The sequence below is a fragment of the Schistocerca piceifrons genome, chromosome X (genome assembly GCF_021461385.2).
Source record: "Schistocerca piceifrons isolate TAMUIC-IGC-003096 chromosome X, iqSchPice1.1, whole genome shotgun sequence".
NCBI classification, from domain to species: domain Eukaryota; kingdom Metazoa; phylum Arthropoda; class Insecta; order Orthoptera; family Acrididae; genus Schistocerca; species Schistocerca piceifrons.
In genome coordinates this window covers 425,664,357-425,688,301 of record NC_060149.1, presented here as the reverse complement: position 1 = coordinate 425,688,301, position 23,945 = coordinate 425,664,357, and the positions used below count along the sequence as shown (strand labels likewise).

The 23,945-nt window shown below is 41.6% G+C and overlaps 1 protein-coding gene across 2 annotated transcripts in view; it reads left to right on the top strand.

Annotated features, from left to right (window-relative positions):
• LOC124721423 (elongation of very long chain fatty acids protein AAEL008004-like) overlaps positions 1 to 23,945 on the top strand; it is a 350,642-nt gene that overhangs the window by 226,901 nt on the left and 99,796 nt on the right. For both annotated transcript variants that reach the window (XM_047246397.1, XM_047246398.1), the window contains exon 3: positions 21,941 to 22,062. In XM_047246397.1, coding sequence (XP_047102353.1) covers positions 21,941 to 22,062 — 122 coding nt within the window. The remainder of the gene's footprint in view (positions 1 to 21,940; positions 22,063 to 23,945) is intronic.

Here is a 23,945-nt window from a genome sequence, read left to right as displayed (position 1 = left end):
CCCAATTTGGTGACGGGTTCCCAGATTCTGAGACTTGTGTGTGGACGTGCAATGTCGTTTCGAAGCAAGATTTCTTTGGGATCCTTATTAGATCGAACACATCGGAAACGGATCTTCAGTTTGTTCAGAGTCTTCACGTATGCCTCTGAAATACTGGTTGGCGCTTTTGGCAACACTTTCTCGACAATGACACCATCACTATCCCAAAAGACTATTGCCATTACTTTGTCAACAGACGGAACTGTCTCGAATTTCTTCTCTTTTGATGATTCTGGATGATGCCTCTCCAGTGACTCCTCTTTTGTTTCAGACTCAAAAGTGATGCACACAGGTTTCGTCACTTGTAAAGGTCCGTGACAGAAAGGCCTCTTCATTGGCTTCGGACTGCTCCAACAGTTCAGATGAAGCGGATTTTCTTTGAATCTTGTGGTCTTCTGTGAACATTTGTGGAACCCTACCTGAACAGCCTTTTGAAAATCCAAGAGTCTTAGTCATTTCACATTCATTTCCAAACAGGGTTGAGAAAAACCCAGGTATTTAAAAAACCAATCCATTGGGTAAGATTGGGTTTTTATTTGTTTTATTGTGATTTATTAGGATTTCTCGGATTTTTTTCGTATTGACGATTAAATAGTTGAGTTCAAAATCCTGTGATTAATTTATTCAAAGCACTAACCCATTCTTACAACTAGTTTATTAGTGCCTCATTTCAAGGCCTGCGAGCACTGCATTCATTAAGAAAATCTCTCCAACCTACTAACTTTTTTAACCAAAATAAAGAAATTATTTGGATGAAAAGACCAGAAAAATTGTGGAAAATCTAAAAATTTCTGCATCTAAACTTAACTGTACTTTGCCGTTATTTCGATTCTACATCAAGTTAGTTTTTTTCTGGAACTGTAAATATTATTTAACTGTGTTTCTTATATGACAAGAAAAGTTAAATCGGAACATTAATAAAATAAATTCTTGTGACAGTAAGTACACTGATAAGCCAAGCCCACCGCGACTAGTGGCGTTGCGATCACGTGAGGCTTTAACAAAAACATGTAAGAGGATGAGACACGGACGGAGGATTACCCTAGAGAAGATATGGGCCGCAGATGAGGAAATCCATTGAGGTAAGCGACTTTGACAAAGGGTACATTATTATTACACACAGCCTGTGAACGAGTACATCGAAAACGGCGAAGCAGGTCGGATGTTCACGTGCTACTGTCGTGAGCATCTATGGAAAGAGGTAGAAGTACAGTGAAAACCACCACTAGGCGCTAAATGGTCGGACGTCTACGATTTTTCACAGAACGTGAGGTTCGAAGACTTGTCTGCTCTGTAAAGTAGGATAGATGGTGATCTGTGGTATCTCTGCCGAAATAGTACAATATTGGTGCACTCACAAGTGTTTCGGAGCACACCGTTCGTCTTACATTGTTGAACATGGAGCTCCCCAGCAGACCACCCCTACATGTTCATATATTGACCCAACAACATAGTCATTTACGGTTGCAGTGGGAACGCGACCTTAGTGATTCGACTGTCGATCAATGGAAACGTGACGGCTCTTCGAGTGGATCACACTAGGTCGCTAGTCGTCTCCACGAATGCCGTCATCGAAGTGAACGGCGGCTCCAGACGTGCAGCGCTCCACAGACCCAGGCTGGTGGGAGCAGTATTATGCTATTGGAGACATTCTCCTGCGCGTGCATGAGACCTGTGGTAGTAATCGAAGACAGGCTGTCAGCTGCGAACCACCTGATCCCTTCATGTTTGATGTGTTCCCCGACGACTATGTCATATTTCAGCAGTGTAATTGTCCTTGTCTCGGAGTCAGAACCGTGCTAAAGTGGTTTGAGGAGCATTATAGTCAACTCACGTTAATGTCTCAGCGACCAGATTCGCCTGATGTAAGTTTTATGGCACCTGTATGGGTCCCTACTGTGCGCCATTACCGCATACGCAAATCAGTAACCCGTTATTTACGCGAATTTCATATCCTGTGCCTAGACACCTAATGCCACATATCTCCACAAACTACCAACAAACTGTCAGATCCCTGATAAGCAAAATCAGTGATGTATTTCGTTCCAAAGATGGACAGCTGGCCGCTGTGGCCGAGCGGTTCTAGGCGCTTCAGTCCGGAACCGCGCTGCTGCTACGGTCGCAGATTCGAATCCTGCCTCGGGCATGGATGTGTGTGATGTCCTTAGGTTAGTTAGTTTTAAGTAGTTCTAAGTCTAGGGGACTGATGACCTCAGATGTTAAGTCCCATAGTGCTTAGAGCCACTTGAAACATTTTTGAAAGACGGACAAACAAGCTATTAAGGAGGTGGTCAAAATATTTTGGCTCATCACTGTAGTTGCTGATCTTTTTAATTTGTATAAGGCTAACTATGTAATATCTTAGATGTTAATTAAATTTTCCTAATTAAATATAGTTGGGTTTTATTGCGTTTTGGGGGGATTTTTTAAAAACACATGAATTTTCTTGGGTCAGGTTAAATTACAAGTAACCTGCTTGCAATGCTCACCGATAGTTGTAGAGCCTACTGTCGAATTATGATGGACAGGTCTGCATGAATAAAGGCCAAATCCCAATTCTTTGCCCATCGCCCAACAGTACTTCCGTCAACTGCATCATTACCATTCACTGCACTCAAACGTTTATGAATGTGCGCCATGGTTTCTTTTCCCGCACACAGGTTATCGATCACAGCGCGTTGCTTGTAGCGAGTGCGATTTTGATGGGTCACTACTGATCTGTCGTCTGTTGCAATTGCTCGAAACTTCGCACAAGTGTAGAAAAAACATCAAATTTGAATCACCTGAAAAGACATTTTCCTATATATATTAACAGCTGATAAAAATTGGAGCATCATTTGGCGAACGAGTCTCATACAAGAACGAGATGAATGGCTGACTGACAGCAAAACAAACAAATCTCTTCAGCTTACATCGGCTAACGGGTTGGCTAATACCTCAACATAAATTTATTTCGAAGTCAAGGGAAGTCCTGTTGGTCCTTGAAAGATATCCTTTGTATTTTATTGAGTTTCCCGCAGGTACATTTTATGGCTGTCGTCATGTTCAACATTTTATGTACCGCTCTTACTACTTTATGTAGTACGTTTCTCAGCACATCTGCACCTGCTTGTTATAAAATACGTTGTGCGTGCTAAGTTCTTTCTCCCAGTTGAGAAGAGCCTTCTTGTTAAAGGAACTGAAATTTTTATTTCTGTCTTAGAAAATTATGTTTCATAAAGTAGTACATCTCTTCGGCTGCTTGTCTGACGTACGCAAACTGTAACTTTTTTTTTTAAACTGAAGAAGACATTATAATGCTAGCGGAACTTAGAAGTTTTACTGATTGGTTTTCTGATGGTAGAACTGTAGCGGAATGTCTAGAAGATACCACCTTCAATTCAAATAAACACGATAACAGTGCAAACTTGAATGTGAAAATGACTAGCTTCTGAGCTAGATAGATACATTTCGAATCTGCGCTCACATTTCCTTTGTAGAACGGAAACTGACTTAAAGGCTTCACTTCAAACTTCATACGAGGGCGCGCTGAAAAGTAATGTCTCCGAATTTTTTTTATTCTTTTCTCAATATCGGTTGAGGCAGTACATGACGCGTATATTACTCGGTCGACCTTCCCACTTCGCTGACGCAAGTTGCAACCCTCTAACGCTAGAGGGCTCGGAATTACAGCGTGTAACATGGTGGTGTGTAACGTAACTATGTTGTAACAGCGTACCGTAATCGAATTCCTAACCGCAGAAAACGTGCCTCACTTGTAGATACATAGAAGAATTAAAGCTGCGTACGGTGATGGGAAATACGAGCTTCACGGTGAAATGTCAGCCGACACAGTTCTGATTCGTCTTTCAACTACCGAGTCTAGCATTCGTACATTGGCAGAGAGAGCCTGTTCGGATAAATCGTGTGATATTTCGCATTGGACGTTGAGTTTATAAGAGAACCTATAATGTAGTGTTTCCACAGTGATAAAACGTTGTCTGACAAATTGTAGAATATTTATTCAAATCCAATAACGTCAAATTTTAAATAACTTAATGTCATATTTGAATATTTATTCAAATCCTGTAACGGTAAATTTTAAATGTTAACGTCACATTTCTAAATCATTAAAACCGGAATATTAGGTGCGTCTCATACAATTCCGGTCACCGATTCCTTCAAAGTCGGGCTATCACACAGCCTGCAGTCATATTACTGCTAGAAGAACTTAAAAATTTAATCACTTTACGTCACAAGAACTGATAATTTGGTGGGATTTGAGTGTCAACTTTCTAGTAAGGAGGGAACTGTTAATCGACTCGCTTGTGGAGTCTGGAATGCTTGTTGAAATATAAACAGCGTTCTCATACGTACACAATGTGACCAAAAGTATTCGCACATCTGGCTCCAAATGACTTACAAGTTCGTGGCGCCCTCCACCGGTAATGCCGCAATTCAATACGGTGTTGGCCCACCCTTAGCCTTGATGACAGCTTCCATTCTCGCAGGCATTGTTCAATCAGGCGATGGAAGCTTTCTTGGGGAATGACAGCCCATTCTTCACGGGATACTGTACTGGGGAGAGGTATCGATGTCGGTCGGTTAGACCAGGCCCGAAGTCGGCGTTCCAAAACATCCCAAAGGTGTTCTGTAGGATTCAGGTCAGCATTCTGTGAAGGCCAGTCCATTACAGGGATGTTATTGTCGTGCAACCACTCCGCCACAGGCTATGCATTATGAACAGGTGCTCGATCGTGTTCAAAGACGCAATCGCCATCCCCGAATTGCTCTTCAAAAGTGGGAGGCAAGAATGAGCTTAAACCATCAATGTAGGCCTGTGCTGTGATAGTGCCACGCAAAACAACAAGGAGTGCAAGCCCCTTCCATGAAAAATACAACAATACCATAACACCACCACCTCCGAATTTTACTGTTGGCACTACACACGCTGACAGATGACGTTCACCGGGCATTCGGCATACCCACACCCTGTCATCGGATCACCACATTCTGTACCGTGATCCGTCACTCCACACAACGTTATTCCACTGTTCAGTCGTCCAATGTTTACGCTCCTTACACCAAGCGAGGCGTCATTTGGCATTTACCGGCGTGATGAGTGGCTTATGAGCAGCTGCTCGATCATGAAATCCAAGTTTTCTCGCCTCCCGCCTAACTGTTACAGGACTTGCAGTGGATCCTGATGCCATTTGGAATTCCTGCGTGATGGTCTGGATAGATGTCTGCCTATTACACTTTACGACCCTCTTCAACTGTCGGCGGTCTCTGTCAGTCAACAGACGAGGTCTGCCCGTGCGCTTTTGTGCTGTACGTGTCCCTTCACGTTTCAACTTCACTATCACATCGGAAACAGTGGACTTGGGGATGTTTAAGAGTGTGGAAACCTCTCGTACAGACGTATGACACAAGTGACACCTAATCACCTCATTACGTTCGAAGTCCGTGAGTTCTGCGGCGCGCCCCAATGTGCTCTCTCACTATATCTAATGACTACTGAAGTCGCTGATATGGAGTACGTGGCAGTATGTGGCAGCACAATGCACCTAATATGAATAACGTATGTTTTTTGGGGTGTCCGGATACTTTTGATCACATAGTATATGTGTGCAGAGTATATGACGCAGAATACAAGGATTGCTATACTATTCTTTTAGGCTATAGCGTAATGTTCCTGAAGCAATTGAAGATAGCCCCGGAAAACTAAAGCAGACGGCTGGTTCATACTTCTAATCACAGTGCTCCCATAAAGAAATCCAGCATCACATCGATGAGCTTCTTTTGCTTGGTGTGTTGATAAAATACGAATTGTAGTTCTTAGCGGAAGACTCTGTGCCATGTCATTAAATGTTATTCGACCTTCTTTACAAGTGAGATGAACAGTCTATGGAGCACAGTGGAAATCGTTACGTGGTCACACGTAAGTGCCGAAAGTTACTTAACGTCAGACTTCATTTCTCGATCCTATGCGAATGAAGTTTCTCTGTACACCGTTGCATAATATATTGGAGTGTGGTTGAAGGCCAGGTCTCATGTGCACTAATTAGTTAGTCACTTGTATGCCCGTTACCTGGTTAATGTTCACGACACCCCGTTATGATGTAGGAACTGGATAAGGATATAAAAAAATACAGTTCGTCGGTCTATACTCTGCTCAATATTGAATACTTGAGAAAGCATCTGCGACGTGAATTTTCAACTAGATATCATTAACTTAAAGACACACACACACACACACACACACACACACACACACGCACACACACACAAGTACGCGGGCGCACATGAAGCGTAAAACGTTATTGAACAAAATGATTTGTTCGGTTTTAAAATTGTTTTCGTTTTCTGTCTGAATTTATAGTTCTGTTTTATATTTGCACAGTTTACTCTTTCGTGTGTTTTAGTAGAGCTTAAACGTGGATAACGGAGGACATTACAATTGAAACTTCTATATTTATCACCGCTGCTGTGATTTTGATATTTTACGCTGTAGCTAACGACAAACTACACGAGGTACTAAACGTATTGTGAAGCTGTTGACATTATGACGAGAGGCTAAAACTGTTATCTAAAGAATTTATTCGGCACGTATTACTCGTATCTCACTTTTTTGCGCTCAGTACTGTGTACAAAAGGGTATAACTACCATTCACAACACTGGATCCTGGCACAAGACTAGGTAAGATGTACCACTGTCCACCAGTAAAATGATCACATAACTTTAGGGCCTATATACCGAAAACTAAGAATTCTTTTAATACATTTGAGAAGTAGCTTGGTTGATAGAATCTGTCAAGATTGGTTCTATTCGGGAATCGTCAATTACGTACTATTACACGTCTGTTTCCAACGCGACTTCAAGTTGAATAAAATTCTGATGTCTCACGCGTGCGTCCATTACAACTACTGGATTTCCGTACGCTTAAATATTTAAGTGTATCACAGAGGTCAGTGACTGCTGTTGTCCTCATTTGGAATTTAGGCGAGGAAATGAATGTTAAATGTTGTATCAGGACTTTATCTAACAGAACAATAAGAACATTTTGTAAAAATTGGACCAAACGTCGCTACAGCAGAACACAGTTGCTCAGACTATAAGCATTTGAGTCATTACGCAAGCGCACGTCTACATATGTGGGTACGTAAGATTACAAAAAATATGAAGCCAACTATACAAACAAAACCAACAGTGAGGCAATGTTTAAACAGAAGTAATCCCTGTATATGTAAATAATACTACCTAGATGCAAGTCTTGCTCTCTTCAGGTTTCTTGATATAAAAGACATTGATTCATGCCATAAAAGATGACGCAATGGTTGTCACTGAACTCGCTTTCCGGAAGAGCAATGTTGAGCCATCCAGACTTTCTGCTTCCTTCTCCAATCGGAGCACGTCTTCTCATCGCCGACTGGACGCTGAACTAAATTCATCTTTTTTTCTACTTACACTGTTTCATGAGCAATGAAGTCATCTCCGCATTTTCCAGTGCTTGAGATTTCATGGAGCTCTATGTAGTTCAATTTTTTGTACTTTTTTTTGTTTTACACGTTGAATGTTAGTTGCATCGAGTACTTCATCAAGTGCTACTGTACGAAGAAACTTCTTGGATTTTAATATGGTGTGGATATCAGTTTCCAATAGTTGGTTGATGTTACCTGCAGGAAATTTTTCGTGGTCAATAATACCTTATACTCGTACATTAAAACAGGTAGTATTTTATTTGAAACACATCAGACAGAACAGAGGGAAGGCATAGGAAAAGTTGTGGGCAGTTGCAATTTGAATCCATTCGCTTTCAACTGATGGTTTATGCTGTGCAAAAGTAATACATTCACCACCAGAGCCGCATACTGCTGAAGTAGCAGTCATACATATGAATGGCCACCACAGTTAGTGTCACTGGTTCTAATTTCCTACGTTTCTCTTACGAATGATATTGATCTGGTTACAACTGTATTCCGGAATTTAGTTGCATAAACTAAAGCAAGTTCTTACAATGAACTACACTGCTGCTCTAGGATCCTCGAGTGTCTTTACGGTCTGAGGATAAAAGTTCTAGATCTTCGGCGTGCAGAAGATGCTGATATTGAAAGCAGGTAGCTCATCGCTGTTGCAGACCTCATCTAGATCATAAATTCGTTGAGATAATGCACCTTTATTTATTTCTGACTTCATCATTTCTTCTGTCAAGACTTTTGTGTTTCGTATAACCGTTGAGAATACGATGAATGTAAAGGAGGCCAACGTGCAATACTTTCCATGAATGGCTGCATTGATTCAGTCCTGTCGCGGCGGTTCTCTGTTGATGATGTTGTAATTCGGCAGCTAGAGGGAAAGAGAAAGTATTTTTCGGCCTGGAATTTCGCGTGAATTGGTTAGTGGTACACGTTCTGCAGCGGTTTCACGTTCGATTTGGGAAAGCTGTCCGAGACAAGAACTGGATCAACAAACAGTACCATCACTTCAAGAGAACCGGTTCCATTTTAAAGGGAAAAGTCTTAGCCATCCTCTTGTGTCACATTGGACTTTACCTTGTCCGGCTGAATGAGTGACTTGTGCAACAGCTAGGACGGGTTGTTATGTCATGCCTGCAGCGGCGTTGTACCGCTTTTATTGTCGGCGTCACACCCAGCAGGGGGTTGCCAACCATTGCTTTGTTTGAGTTGTGATAGTGCTACGTGTTATGAACTACAGTTTTTAAATCGTTTAATCATTGTATAAAGACACATTTCCACTCTACTCTCTTTATAAATTAGTGTGAGAATCTGATTACACAACTTCCCTGCAATAAACTTACCACTGTCGCATCAACAGTAAGCTGTCAGATTGATGCCCCTCGGTGAATGTATCTAGGAAACTGAAGCATCATGAACTCTAATGGAACGAGTCAAGAAGTTTATACTTATGCAGCGTTTATGTATGTTTTAGGGGTTCCTTGTTTTAAATGAAATAAGTGATGCTGTTATATTCAGTAGATGGAAGAGCGCGGTAGATGTGACTTGATAATGTCGAAAAACCCTTTATTTGACAGAAAGTAAGCTCGGAATGAATTTTGAGAGATGTAGGTGAAAACAAGCTATGAACCTTGAATGTTTAAGGTCGCCTATATCAAATGGATGTAGAGAAATGCGTGAAATGCTACAACCAACAACATTCAGATACATGCTTGGATTAGTCAGAATTATCTGATTTGAAGTATGAGCTTGGGAAGTTGCATGACGATCTGAAACGGCTGTTTACTGTTTCTTTCAAAGTTCGGTTTTTACGTTTCGACTTGTCTTGTTATGTTCTTGGCTATTTTTGTATCGTTTCAACGTTCCTAGACCTATTTTTCTAGCGCTGCCGCCGTTTACGAACTGTAAGGGACATCCGTGAAACGTGACGTCACTATGTCAAAATCAGCGAAGGAAACATGAATGGTGTACCGGGATCAACTTCCTACATTCGTATACTGGTCAAATATCTTACGTAAGGGTCGAAAACTTCACTTACACTGGTGAGACAAAGTTCCATATTTATAATTTCTATGTCACTGATATGAGCCCTCCAGCTATCGACTAACTTAGCGCCGGCCACAGTGGCCGAGCGGTTCTAGGCGCTTCAGTCTGGAATCACGCGACCGCTGCGGTCGCAGGTTCGAATCCTGCCTCGGGCATGGATGTGTGTGATGTCCTTAGGTTAGTTAGGTTTAAGCAGTTCTAAGTTCTAGGGGACTGATGACCTCAGATGTTAAGTACCATAGTGCTCAGAGCCATCTGAACCATCAGCCACTGACTAACTCAGCGAAATTCAACTCAAATGAATATAGTGCCTATTAAAAACCGGAAAATACAACAAAGCTAGACCACAATACAATAAAATCATTACACTAGCCAGTACTACTGTAGGCAATCGCAACAGGACACGTAGCTGCCAATTCACGGTAATTTGCACTGGAAACTTACTTCTCCTAATCCATATTCACCTCAACTTTCAGCAAAAGTAGTAGAAACTGCTGCCAAAATCGAGCACATTCACGACGAGCCTGGCAGAAACTGCTTACTGGCACTGCACCAACTGCTCAACTTTACAACTTCAGAGCGCCTCCTTAAATTTTATTAAAACGTCTCCACTTTAAAATCAGTCAACACTGTGCTTACAGACTGGTTGGCTTTTTCTTGAGAACTGGACTTTTTCGTTGGTTCTACCCTATCTTCCACTTCTTGCTCTTTTCTACTTCTTGCTGCTTTCTAGAAGGGCCTCTGGTTACTATAGTCTACATTATAACGAGCAGAAAGGTTTACTTTGATCTAATTGAAAACCTCCTCAACCCTTAGAAGAGCCTGAAAGAGCTATCCTGGTTTACATGATAACGAGCAGAAAGGTTTACTTTGATCTAATTGAAAACCTCCTCAACCCTTAGAAGAGCCTGAAAGAGCTATCCTGGGTAATCTGTAACTCATGGATTCTCTCCATTCAAGCAACTCTTGCCGGCCGCGGTGGCCGAGAGGTTCTAGGCGCTTCAGTCCGGAACCGCGCGACTGCCACGGTCGCAGGTTCGAATCCTGCCTAGAGCATGGATGTGTGTGGTGTCCTTATGTTAGTTAGGTTTAAGTAGTTCTAAGTTCTAGGGGACTGATGACCTCAGATGTTAAGTCCCATAGTGCTCAGAGCCATTTGAACCAATCAACTCTTCTCTCTTTAGGGAAGTCTAACAACTGATCAAGTGAATGCCCACAAATCCGATTATGGATGAAATGGTACTAAAACGCTTTTCCCGTGCGTACGGTCGACAGAAATCCCTAGCTTAATGTCCATGACAACAGTCGTGGTCATACTGTGGCAGTCTCTTGCACTGTACATCATGTCTGGTACACCCCTCCCCCACCCCCTGGATCAAAATGCAGACTGAATACTTTACTGCTATGAAAATAAAATATAATATTCTCTCTCCTACTTTGTAACGCTGTTTTAGTTGGTGCATCTACGAAGCATCAGCTGTTGATACTAACACATGGACCACCAAAATTTCTGCAAAATAATTTATCGTACTTTGCATTCTATAGCTGCATATTATACAGTATTTGGTGACAAATGGGCCGTTCCACCAATTCGTCGTGTGTGCACCCGTTCGTAAAGGGCAGCTGATTTGTCGCATCGAATGCCATGTTCATTTATAACTACACCACCTTCTCAAGCTTAAATATTGTTGGAAAACACAAATCAGGTTGGCATTGTTACTATACAACCTGAATCGTTTTCCAAGAAATCCTCACTTCAGTTATCCCTAATCATTCCACTCCCTAACTATAGACCAAGAACATCACCGTCATCAATTGTTTCTCCATCATTTGGAAGGAAGGAAGAATGGGGTTTAACGTGCCCTGGACGACGAGGTCCATAGAGACAGAGAACAGGTTCTTATAGGGGAAGGATGGGAAAGGAAATCCACCGAGTCCTTTCCGAAGGAATCGTCCCGCCGTTCACCTTAAGCGATTTAGAAAACACAATTGAAAATCTAAATCTACATGGCCGGAGGTGAATTTGAATCGCCGTCCTCCCGAATACGGCTCCACTGCGCCGCTCCGCTCGGTCCTGTGCACTATCAATAGTTTCAAGCTAACATCTTAACAGATTCATTATTATAATTATTGTTATCATTATTATCAATCATCGATACAGTGGCATGATTCACGATCAAATGCAAATGGTTTAAAAAATAAAGGTAAACGAATTTGTTCCGAAGATTTTATTTGTAGAGCTGAAAAGCAAGCATCTCTGACTGCTACGTGCTGGATCCACTTTCGATTATCGATACAGTCGATGATTTTTACGTAGTGCGAAAACTGGTATAGGAAGCTTTCATCCTCATGATTAGAACTGAGAAGCTATTAGGAGGAGAAGCAGCGATTCCAGTAAAAAAAAGAAAGAAAAAAGAAAAAAAAGCCAGCGTTAGAAGCCATGATAGATCTGTAACACCATCATCTTCCATCATACTTACATTGGAAGGTAAGAAAGACTGAGTGATAGGTCACCATCGTATGGAAGTCTGGGTGTCATTACAGTTTGGTTTTCTTAGCCCTAACGGACTTGGATCACTCCCTGAGCAGATGAAGGCACGGATAAGCCTCATAATTATAATGAAACATCTTTACGATCATGTACATTGGTGTAAAAAACGCAACGACGAAATTAACTTTAGCATGATATGTCATTGCCATGTAATATACAACGGGCGATCAAAAACATTCCACTCGAAGGCCGTACAGTCCAGAATCGGTATGCCAATCAGGGAAAATCACCGTGAGGAAGCAATCATCCGACCGATGCAAGTTGAACATATGCATTTGATAAAATACCGTGTACTGCTACTGGAAGAAATCCGCAACTGCTTGATGCACATCCTCACCCGAGAGGAATCGTTGACCGTTCGAAGTCTTTTTAAGGGACCGAAAGTTAGATAATAGCACGGGGAGGGATCAGGACTATAAGGTGGGTGCTAAAGTGTCTCCCACTTCAGCTGGCGTAATTTCTGCGTTACGACTGACGTCGTGTGTCGAATCGCTACCAGCACGGAACTTACCGCACCATTCCAAACCGTGGTTTTCAACAGACATGTTGCCACACACATTCTTCATTCTCCTATAGATGTCTGCCGGTTTTTGTCCTTCAGCAGCCAAGAAAAGAATAAGAGCACCTTGGTTCTGTTTCCGCATTTACCGCAGTCGGAAAAACACGAATGCAACACTAATACCATGGCTACATGCAGTGCTTATGTACCCATATCGGAGTAGCTCTACGTTGCACATACACTGTAGCAATACATTCAAACGGCAACTTTCTGAGCGCCCCTTTATAATTCGATGAAATTTAGGCCATACACTGGTGTGCAAAGCGTAAGGGCGAAAGTAACTTTCGCGAGGTGTGTCGCTGTCGAGTAACAGAGCTCGATGAAACTTGTACCGTACATAGGAAAGTGTTACAGTACAGTACAGTATAGAAGCTAACGGAAAGAAATACGCGATGAGATATATAGAAATGACACATTAATTCATAGATAATAATTACACTGAAGTCACCGCGATCCATGATGGTCCTCAGGGACACGGTTCTCAATAGGGCGGCAATGCATGCTCTACTATGTACTCCCATACTGACCACAAGGATGGTAAGGAGTTCTTTCGGTAAGGCGTCCCATTCCTCCATCAGTGCGGTTGACACCCGCAGGATGATCGTTAGTGTATGTGGCGTGCTACAGTACGTCTTCTGAACGCATCCCATACGTGCTCGATACGATTTACGTCGGTGGAACGGGCAAGACAGTCCATTCGCCGAATATCTTCTCGTTCCTTAAGGTCCTCCACAAACGGTGATCGATGCGGCTGCGCATTGTCATCCGTAAAAATGAAGTCAGGGCACAAGCAATACTGAAAAGACGCACGTGGAGAAGGAGTAAAGTGTCATAATAACACTGACCGGTGAGCATACCGCGTTCAAAGGTTTGGAGTTCAGTACGCCAAGAAACAATGTGCCTCACCACAACATCTAGATCACCAAAACGCTCATGTACAGCAACGCTGGATGTATCCTCATAAAATGAGAGGCGGGGACACACAATGCACCCAGGAAAATCGTCGAAGGTGATAGTTTTGATGGTCCAGGAGGTACGGTGTGGGGAGGCTTCATGTTGCACTGGCGTGCTGACCTCCAGATCTTTGAACACGGCACACTCAACGGTCAATGTTGTTGTGACACTGGTACTCCTACCCCACGTGTGTCTTTTCAGGTGTGCTTTCGGTCCTGACATAGTTTTTATGGATGACAATGCGCGACCTCATCGAAAAGGGCGAGGTAGTGGAGATCTTGGAAAATAGGATATCTACGTCTACGTCTACATGTGCCAGGCAGAGGATTCATCGAACCACCTTCACAATTCTCTATTATTCCAACCTCGTACAGCGCGCGGAAACAACGGACACCTACATCTTTTCGTACAAGCTCTGAGTTCCCTTATTTTATCATCGTGATCGTCTCTCCCTATGTAGGTCGGTGTCAACACAATATTTTCGCATTCGGAGGAGAAAGTTGGTGACTGGAATTTCGTAAGAAGATTCCGCCGCAACGGAAAACGTCTTTGCTTTAATGATGTCCACCCCAAATCCTGTGTCATTTCAGAGACACTATCTCCTCTATTTCGCGATAATATAGAACGTGCTGCTCTTCTTTGAACTTTTTCGATATACACCGTCAATCCTATCAGGTAAGGATCCCACACCGCGCAGCAGTATTCTAAAAGAGGACGGACAAGCGTAATGTAGGCAGTCTCTTTAGACAACCTGTTACATTTTCTAGGTATTCTGCCAATAAAACGCAGTATTTGGTTAGCCTTTCCCACAACATTTTCTGTGTGGTCTTTCTAACTTAAGTTGTTCGTAATTGTAACTCCTATGTATTTAGTTCAATTTACGGCCTTTAGATTTGACTGATTTATTGTGTAACCGAAGTTTAACGGATTCCTTTCAGAACTCATGTGGATGACCTCACGCTTTTCGTTATTACGCTCAATTGCCAATTTTCGTGCCATACAGATATCTTTCCTAAATCGTTTTGCAATTTGTTTTGATCTTCTGATGACTTCATTAGTCGATAAACGACAGGGTCATCTGCAAACAACCTAAGACTGTTGCTCAGATTGTCTCGCAAATCGTTTATACAGATAGGGAACAGCAAAGAGCCTATAACACTACCATGGTGAACGCCAGAAATCACTTCTGTTTTACCACGAACTGTGACCTCTTGGACAGGAAATCACGAATCCAGTCACATAACTGAGACGATATTTCGTAAGTACGCAATTTCACAAGCCGCTTGCGTGGTACAGTGTCAAAAACCTTCGGAAATAGAGCAATACGGAATCAGTCTGAAAGCCCTTGTCAATGCACTCAACACTTCATGCGAGTAAAGAGCTAGTTGTGTTCCACAAGAACGATGTTTTCTAAATCCATGTTGACTGTGTGCCACTACATCGTTTTCTTCGAGGTTCAAAATGGTTCAAATGGCTCTGAGCACTATGGGACTTAACTTCTGAGGTCATCAGTCTCCTAGAACTTAGAACTACTTAAACCTAACTAACCTAAGGACATCACACACATCCGTGCCCGAGGCAGGATTCGAACCTGCGACCGTAGCGGTCGCGCGGTTCCAACTGTAGCGCCTGGAACCGCTCGACCACACCGGCCGGCTTTCTTCGAGGTAATTCGTAATGTTCGAACACAATATATGTTCCAAAATCCTGCTGCATATCGACGTTAATGATATGGACCTGTAATTTAATGGATTACACCTACTACCTTTCTTGTATACTGGTGTGACCTGTGGAACTTTCCAGTCTTTGGATACGAATCTTTCGTCGAGCGAACGGTGGTATATGATTGTTAACTATGGAGCTATTGCATCAGTATACTCTGAAAGGAACCTAATTGGTAGACAGTCTGGACCAAAAGACTTGCTTTTATTAAGTGATTTAAGTAGCTTCACTACTCCGAGGATATTTACTTCTACGTTACTCATGTTGACAGCTGTTCTTGGTTCCAGTTCTGGGATATTTACTTCGTCTTCCTTTGTGAAGGCATTTCGGAAGGCCGTGTTTAGTAACTCTGCTTTGGCAGCCCTGTATTCGATAGTATCTCCATTGCTATAGCGCAGAAAAGGCACTGATTGTGTCTTGCCGCTAGCATACTTCACATACGACCAGAATCTCTTTGGATTTTCTGCCAGGTTTCGAGACAAAAGTTGCGTTGTAGAACTATTATAAGCATCTCGCATTGAAGCCCGCGCTTAATTTCGAGCTTCTGTAAAAGACCGCCAACCTTGGGGATTTTGCGTCTGCATGAATTTGGCATGTTTATTTCGTTGTTTCTGCCAGAGTTATCTGACCCGTTTTGTGTACGAAGGAGGATCAGCTCCGTCGTTTGTTAATTTATTTGGTATAAATCTCTCAATTGCTGCCGATACTATTTCTTTGAATTCAAACCACATCTGGTCAACACTTACATTCTTAATTTGGACAAATGGACTTTAATCCTATTTAGTCCGTGTGGGATGCGTTGTGAAGACGTATTTCACCACGTCCACATACTCCAACGACCAACCAGCATCTGTCAACCGCACCGGAGGACAACACAAGAACTCCTTACTAGTCTTCTGGCCGGCATAGGAGCACGTTGAAGAGCATGCATTTCCCGGCCCATTAAGAACCAGGTCACGCCCTTTGCATTATCCAGGGGACCAACATGAATCTCAGTGATTCTAGTGTAATTATTGTCTTTGAATAAAAGTGTTCTTTCTGTTCGTCTCATTGCGTATTTATTTCAGTTAACTTCTCTACTATACTGTCCCAGCCATTTTTATGTACCGTCCAAGTTTCATCGACCTATGTTACAACTGACATGTCATGCGAGTGTTCCTTTCAAACATTTTAAGAAGGGACTATCTACAGCCGTCAAGTAATGTATAAAATGCATGTTTTACCATCAGTTTCTTTTATTTTAAATCCAAATATCGACCGGTTTCAGTCAAGGACCATCTTCACGGATAAGGGTTAAAATTGTTTAAGCGACAACATTACATTTGTCAGTGCTTAAATAATGTGTAGAGCATGTCATGAATATCAATATACTACACAGGACTTTTAGAAGCAATCATACTAATACCAAGTGTACACATAATGCTCTACACTTATGTAAATACTGACAAATGTAATGTTGTGGCTTAAAAAATTTTAACCTTTGTCCGTGAAGATGGTCCATGGCTGAACCCGATCGATGTTTTGGTTTAAAGTAAAAACAGCTGATGGACAAACATGCATTTTATACAAAGTTACTTTCGTTCTGCACATCAGCGTATATCTAGGATGGGACTTCAAAAAGTAAATTATACATGTCGTTCCATGTTAAGACCATTGCGTGACAAGACTGGTGTATTGTCAGAGAAGAGTGCATGCTCCCGGTTTTCTGCAGACACCGTTCTGCAGCGGTAGGGATAACAGGTACAGCACAGTGTGGGAACGAAGTGGGGCGGAACGGGAAACATACTCAAAAGATAAAAGATTCTTGTGGTCAAAACGTCTGACTTGCTCATAGATTCACCATGAAATTCTGACGGTATGTGGACCAAATTGAAAGTCGCGTCCAGCTGTAAGGAAATGCTACCAGCAATTTCACTAAGGCCGCAGTGATGTGGGTAATGCTGATCGGGAAGGAAGACCATCGACACCGACTACAGTCGACAATACCCAGGCAGTCGAGGAGCCAATTCGCAGCAATCGCAGTTTTTCTGACGATGAGAATGTTTACACAGCTGTTCTAGAATGGCTACGTGATCAAAGAGCGGCTTTCTATTGTTGAGGAACTGAATGATTGGTAGAAATTTCCGATTGTTTTTTACAGAGACTCGATGACTACGTTGCAAAGTAGCGTCAGGTATCTGTGTCACTTTGAAGTGTAATGCAGCATTCAATAAAAGCTACTTGGCCTGTCACAATAAAGTGTAATTTACTTTCTGAAGTCCCTTTTCTGCCGTATTACATTCACATATTAACTAAGAGAAAAGCGAGTGTCTGTATGTCTCTGCATCCAGCCTGATCTCTCTTATCTTTTTCTCTTGATCCCCACGTGATGTACACTATGATAACAATAGAACTATTACACAGTATTCGGCAAAGACTGATCCTCAAGATTTATCCAACAGAGTTTCACATAAACAGCGTCGTATTTCTGCCAAGAACAACAACCGAATCATCTAGTGCCACGTACCCTATTTGATAAATTGTTTATCTGCATTGGTTACTAGTTAACAATGAATTACAGCTACTAACGCCTTTAACAATACTAAGAAGATGGAATCATATTGCCGGCCGGAGGGGCCGAGCGGTTCTAGGCGCTACAGTCGCAGGTTCGAATCCTGCCTCGGGCATGGATGTGTGTGATGTTCGGGCATGGATGTGTGTGATGTCCTTAGATTAGTTAGGTTTAAGTAGTTCTAAGTTCTAGAGGACTGATGACCTCAGAAGTTAAGTCCCATAGTGCTCAGAGCCATTTGAACCATTTTTTTGGAATCATATTGACTACATGCAATATATCGTCCATGAATAAAGCAAGCTGTGTTTCACACGAGTGGTTTTTCCTTAACCCGCGCTGACATTTTATAATCCCTTTGCTCCATGAATCTCATAATGTTCTAGCTTAAAATATGCTCTTGTGGCCTGGAAGAGACGGACATTCTGTCACCTCTTTGTGTAAACGGAAGCGACTAGCACTCCATCCCACTGACGTGGGGCAATTTGATGACCGCCCTGAAATACGCCTTACTGAGTAAACAGCTGCTTGGTGACTTCATACCTTAAAAGAAGGAACAAAAGAAAATGTTTACATTTCGTACTTGATTTTTTTCATCTGATTTCGATTATTCGGCGCATGCTCGTCACATTTTCATTTCTTGTATATGAAGACGGTGTTGTTAATGTCTCTTACACACTAGTTCCGTCACACATGTACTTTTGTTTAGGATCCGCACTGAGCAAACAGCAAACTGCTGCGTTCTAGCACTAGAAAAACTGCATTACAGTACTGCAATCATAGCCCTCTCCGCCCCGCCGCTGTCAATGATGACTTTGGTGCAGCTCAATATGCCGAGTTCAAGGCGATTATGTCAACGATTCGCCACTTTCCTTCGCATACTGAGGAGCATATTATGTTGTTACTTCTCGATGGAACAGCTAGTCCCTTCGCCTGCAGTGATTCCCAAGTGCTGCTACCAACAATGACACGTGAAATGTGTTCCATATGTGCCAGGAGCATCAATCGCTGACACTCGTCAACAATGCTTGGTTACAAATTTCTTACACTGTTTGTTTCCTCGATCAGTGAGAGGAATTTTTGCAAATAAAATAAATATCCAGTTAAAGTTGTGTCACCGCTAACTGAAAGTAAAATTTTCGTTAAATACTATTAACGAATTCCTGTTTGTTTCTTTATTAATAAAAGTCCGCCAACTGCCTGTACTTCAGTATATTATTGACCATTATCTATCTCACAGCTTAAGTTTTATTTCCATTCATCAGATATTTAATTGATGGGCTCCGTCATGGCACGATGAATCATGCACATCATTTTACGCAAATCTGCGTCACTTTTTGTCTGTGATGATTTTCCTCTCTTTTCCATACAACATATTCTCATATCCAGTTGTTGCACGATATGATTGAAGCATTGAAACCGCTCTTAAGTTTTTGTGCATCGTCCTTATCTACAATATCCTTAGGAGAAAAGCAGGTTTCCATAAAATACAGATGTAGCTGCTTTACCAGTTGATGATGGAAACCCTGAATGAAATATTTCATCCCTGAAGATAGAGATTTTACGTTGAAGTACGTGTAAGCCAATAGAAGGCAAAATATCGGCGTTTGATGAACTTTCTTCAATAAAATATAAGTTATGGTAATAGTTAGATTAATGTAAAAGTTGTCACCTGAAAATGGCCTAAGACGCCGAAAGCCAGTTCGTCATCAGATAAACATAATAGTGCAGAAAATTAGCAAAGTATTTCTTATTTAATATTATAGTCACATTCTGCAGGCACTACCAAGAAATTCAGTTAATAGTAATAGTAAATTACTGGACACAACGAATTAACAGAGTACAACCCATACTTTTCATGCAGCTGAAAAGTAGTTAAAGCTAATTCTCAAATATTTGCATACGTAAGAGTTATCTTCAGTGACATCAATACGTCGCGATTCTAATATGAGTTTCTAGATAATCAAAAATTAATACAGCCTCAGAGAAATCCCCCAGGTGATTTAATGTGTGATCAGCATTTTAAATATCAAAAATCTCGGTTGTCACAGAAATTCTTATTTCTGCGGAACAGTATCGCATTTCGCTTTGAAAGATATAAGAATAGTTATCTCCATTCACGAGCAGTGAAATTATTTTACGTTACCTGTTGCACTACTGATATTTGTTTTAAATATCGAATAATAAATGAATAATTATGGAATACGGGGAGTAGCTCACAACCGGTTCACCTCTTGCTTTAATAAAAGACAGCAAAAGATCACTCTCCACAGTATTGAGAATGGCTGTGATGTGAGGTCCGAGTGGGACACGATCAACTGGAAGGTGCCCCAAGGATCAGTGCTGGGGCCACTCTTGTTCCTTATATATAAAAATGATATGCCTTCAAGTACTACACATGATTGTAAAATATTTTTGTTTGCTGATCACACTAGCTTGATAGTAAAGGATGTTGTGTGGAACGGTGACACTGTTTCAGACAGTGATGTTCAAGACATAAGGTCATGGCTTGTAGACCATAAACTAGCAGTAAATCACTGCGAGACTCAATTCTTGCAGTTTCTAACACACAATTCCCCAAAACCTGACGTTTTAATTGGCATATGATTAGTGAAACTGAACAGTTCAAATTTCTAGGTGTTCAGATAGATAGTCAACTGTCGTGGAAATGCCACGTTCAGGATCTTGTTCAAAGGCTGATTACTGTCATTTTTACTGTTAGAACGCTATCTGAAGTAAGTGATAGTTCGATACGAAAAGTAGTCTACTTTGCTTATTTTCATTCGCTTATGACGTATGGTATTATATTTCGGGGTAACTCGTCCCATCCTCAAACCTAATTTTTGGCTCGTAAAGGGGCGTCTCTGGCAATAAGTAGTGTAATTTCGTGAACCTCATGTCGACCCCTGTTCATTAGTCTGGGTATTCTGATATTGGCTTCTCAATATATATATTCTTTACTGTGATTTCTTGTTAACAATATTAGTTTATTCCCAAGAATTTGCAGCTTTGACTCAGTTAATACTAGGCATAAATCCAATCTGCTTTTCAATAAGCTACCACAAGAATTCAAAAATCTTAGCAGTAATCCAGACGCTTTCAAATCCAAATTGAAGAGTTTGCTCATGGGTCACTCCTATTCTGTCAAGGGGTTCCTTAAGCTGATTCCTGTGTTATATTGTTGATTGCGTTTACTTAAAATTATAGCTTGTCGTTTCTCTGGATTCATAAATATTTTATTTTATCTATCATTACTTTTCTATAGTAATTTAATGTGCTTACACGTTCCATGACCCTGGAAATTTGCTCTGCAATTTGATCCTACGGAACTGGAGGTGTAAAATAAAATAAATAAAATTATTATCATTGAAGCAAAACATGTAAAGGACTTACCGACACGTGTGATTGTTTTTTATATATCTTACAACACTAATTTATTGCATCTCAGTTTCTCTTTCCCCGACAACTAAAGAATACTATAGCTCACTAATATTACAAAATTTGGCTTTTCGCATTGGTACTGTAGTGATGGCAGTGCTTTTCATTGTATTTTACTGTCCACTAATTTTGTTTAAGTTGTTTACTTGTCATTAATGTCATCTATTAACTGTAAATGCGACGATTCTTATACTCAGTACCACGAGACAATCTGATAACTGCGTAGAAATATGATAGGTGCAACTGAGGACTACCTAGTCCATCACTTTTGCCAGATTTACTGTTAAGTTGTAATCTGTTATTACTATGAAGTTTTAGTCTAAGGATGTACTTAGAATACAACGGCTTACATTATCTACATTTTCAATTATGAAATCAACTTTGATGTCATTAAACATCAACGTTATTAGTGTGATCAGCTTATTTCAAAATTTTAATGTTTCCTTTGTTAACTTGGTTCATCCCAATCGCAATTTTTGGAGCAGGAAATCGATTGACGACTGCACTGCTGTTTTTCATACGATACGAGTTTTCATAGTGTTCTATAACGCATGCTAAACTGCAAAGCAGAGAGAAATTTCTACATCCTTGACGACATTGACTGAAATAGTATTCCTCTTCTTTGAAGGCTGAAAACTGGGACGCTGGCGGCCCTGTTCTGCGACGGAGAATGCGAGGAGGCGTCGAACGTGACGTCACTGGTGCGGCTGGCCGTCGACCGTTACCACCGGCTCGTCCACGCCTTCAGCGGTGAGTATCCCAAGCATGGCACGCCTTTCGTAGTGCGCTGCTGCCGACAATGCCAAAAGCTACGGCCACACGAATTAAGTCTGCGGACTCAGCTTCATATCTGTTTTTGCTTACTTCACAAAAGAATTATAGTTTTTAATACGATTGTTCTACTGCCTGACGTCCTTGAACGTTGTATTAGTCGAACAGACAAGTATATGTTTCCCTTCTGGCGACCTAACAGGGCAATTGACAGGACAATAATGACATCAATTCGACACCTTTATAACAACAATAGGAAAATTGTAGTTCTATGTAGGACAGCCTGAATATTACCTTAATAGAGCACAGAAAACTGACTACAGAGCTATTGTTAAGCACAAATTAATGCTATGTTCATTATATAGCCTTTTGTTCAATAGATACGCTTAAAAATTAACATCTTAGTTCTCAAGCCTTTTGAAATGGAAATAAAGCTTTAATTCGAATTAAAGTGACGGAAATGTGCGTACGACAAACTGATATTGAAAGGCATCTCAGACTTTAACAAAATGTTCTGTCTATGAAACTGATAATTATGTACACTGAAGCGCCAAAGAAACTGGTATAGGCCTTCGTATTCAAATACAGAGACATGTAAACAGGCAAAATTCGGCGCTGCGGTCGGCAACGCCTATATAAGACAACAGTCTAGCGCAGTTGTTAGATCGGTTACTGCTACTACAATGGCCCGTCATCAAAATTTAAGTGAGTTCGAACATGGTGTTATAGTCGGCGCACGAGCTATAGGACACAGCATCTCCAATGAAGTGGGGATTTTCACGTACGATTATTTCATGACTGTACTATGCATATCAGGAATCCGGCAAAACATCAAATCTCCGACATCGCTACGGCCGGAAAAATATCGGGCAAGAACAGGACCAACGACGACTGAAGAGAATCGTTCAACGTGACAGAAGTGCAACCCTCCCGCAAATTGCTGTAGATTTCAATGCCGGGCCATCAAACAAGTGTCATTGTGCGCACCATTCAACGAAACATCATTGATATGGGCTTTCTGAGCCGAAGGCCCACTCGTGTACCATTGTTGACTGCACGACACAAAGCCTTACGACCCGCCTGGGCCCGTCAACACTGACATTGGACTACTGGTTACTAGAGATACGTTGTCTGGTCGGACAAGTCTCGTTTCAAATTGTATCGAGCGGATGGACGTGTACGGGTATGGAGACAACCTTATAAATACATGGGCCCTGCATGTCAGCAGGACACTGTTCAAGCTGGTGGAGGCTCTGTAATGGCGTGAGACGTGTGCAATTGGAGTAATATGGGACCCCTGATACATCTAGGTACGACTCTGACAGTTGATACGTACGTAAGCACCCTGTCTGATCACCTGCATCCATTCATGTCCGCTGTGCATTCCGACGGACTTGGGCAATTCCAGCAGTATCATGCGACACTCCACACGTCCAGAAATGTTACAGAGTGGCTCCAGGAACACTCTTCTGAGTTTAAACACTTCCGCTGGCTACCGAACTCCCCAGGCATGAACATTATTGAACATATCTGGGATGCCTTGCAACATGCTGCTCAGAAGAGATCTCCACCCCGTCGTACTCTTACGGATTTATGGACATCCCTGCAAGATTCAGGGTGTCAGATCCCTCCAGCACTACTTCAGACTTTAGTCGAGTCCATAGCATGTCGTGTTGCTGCACTCCTGAGTGCTCCCGGGGGCCCTACACGATATTAGGCAGGTGTGCCAGTTCCTTTGGCTGTTCAATGTAAATAGAAACCAGATAAATGTTGACAAAAGATAAGACAATGTCTGAAAATTTTACCCAGCCTACACAAATCATTAGTATTTGCGGTGTACATGATAGAGATTATACAAAAGT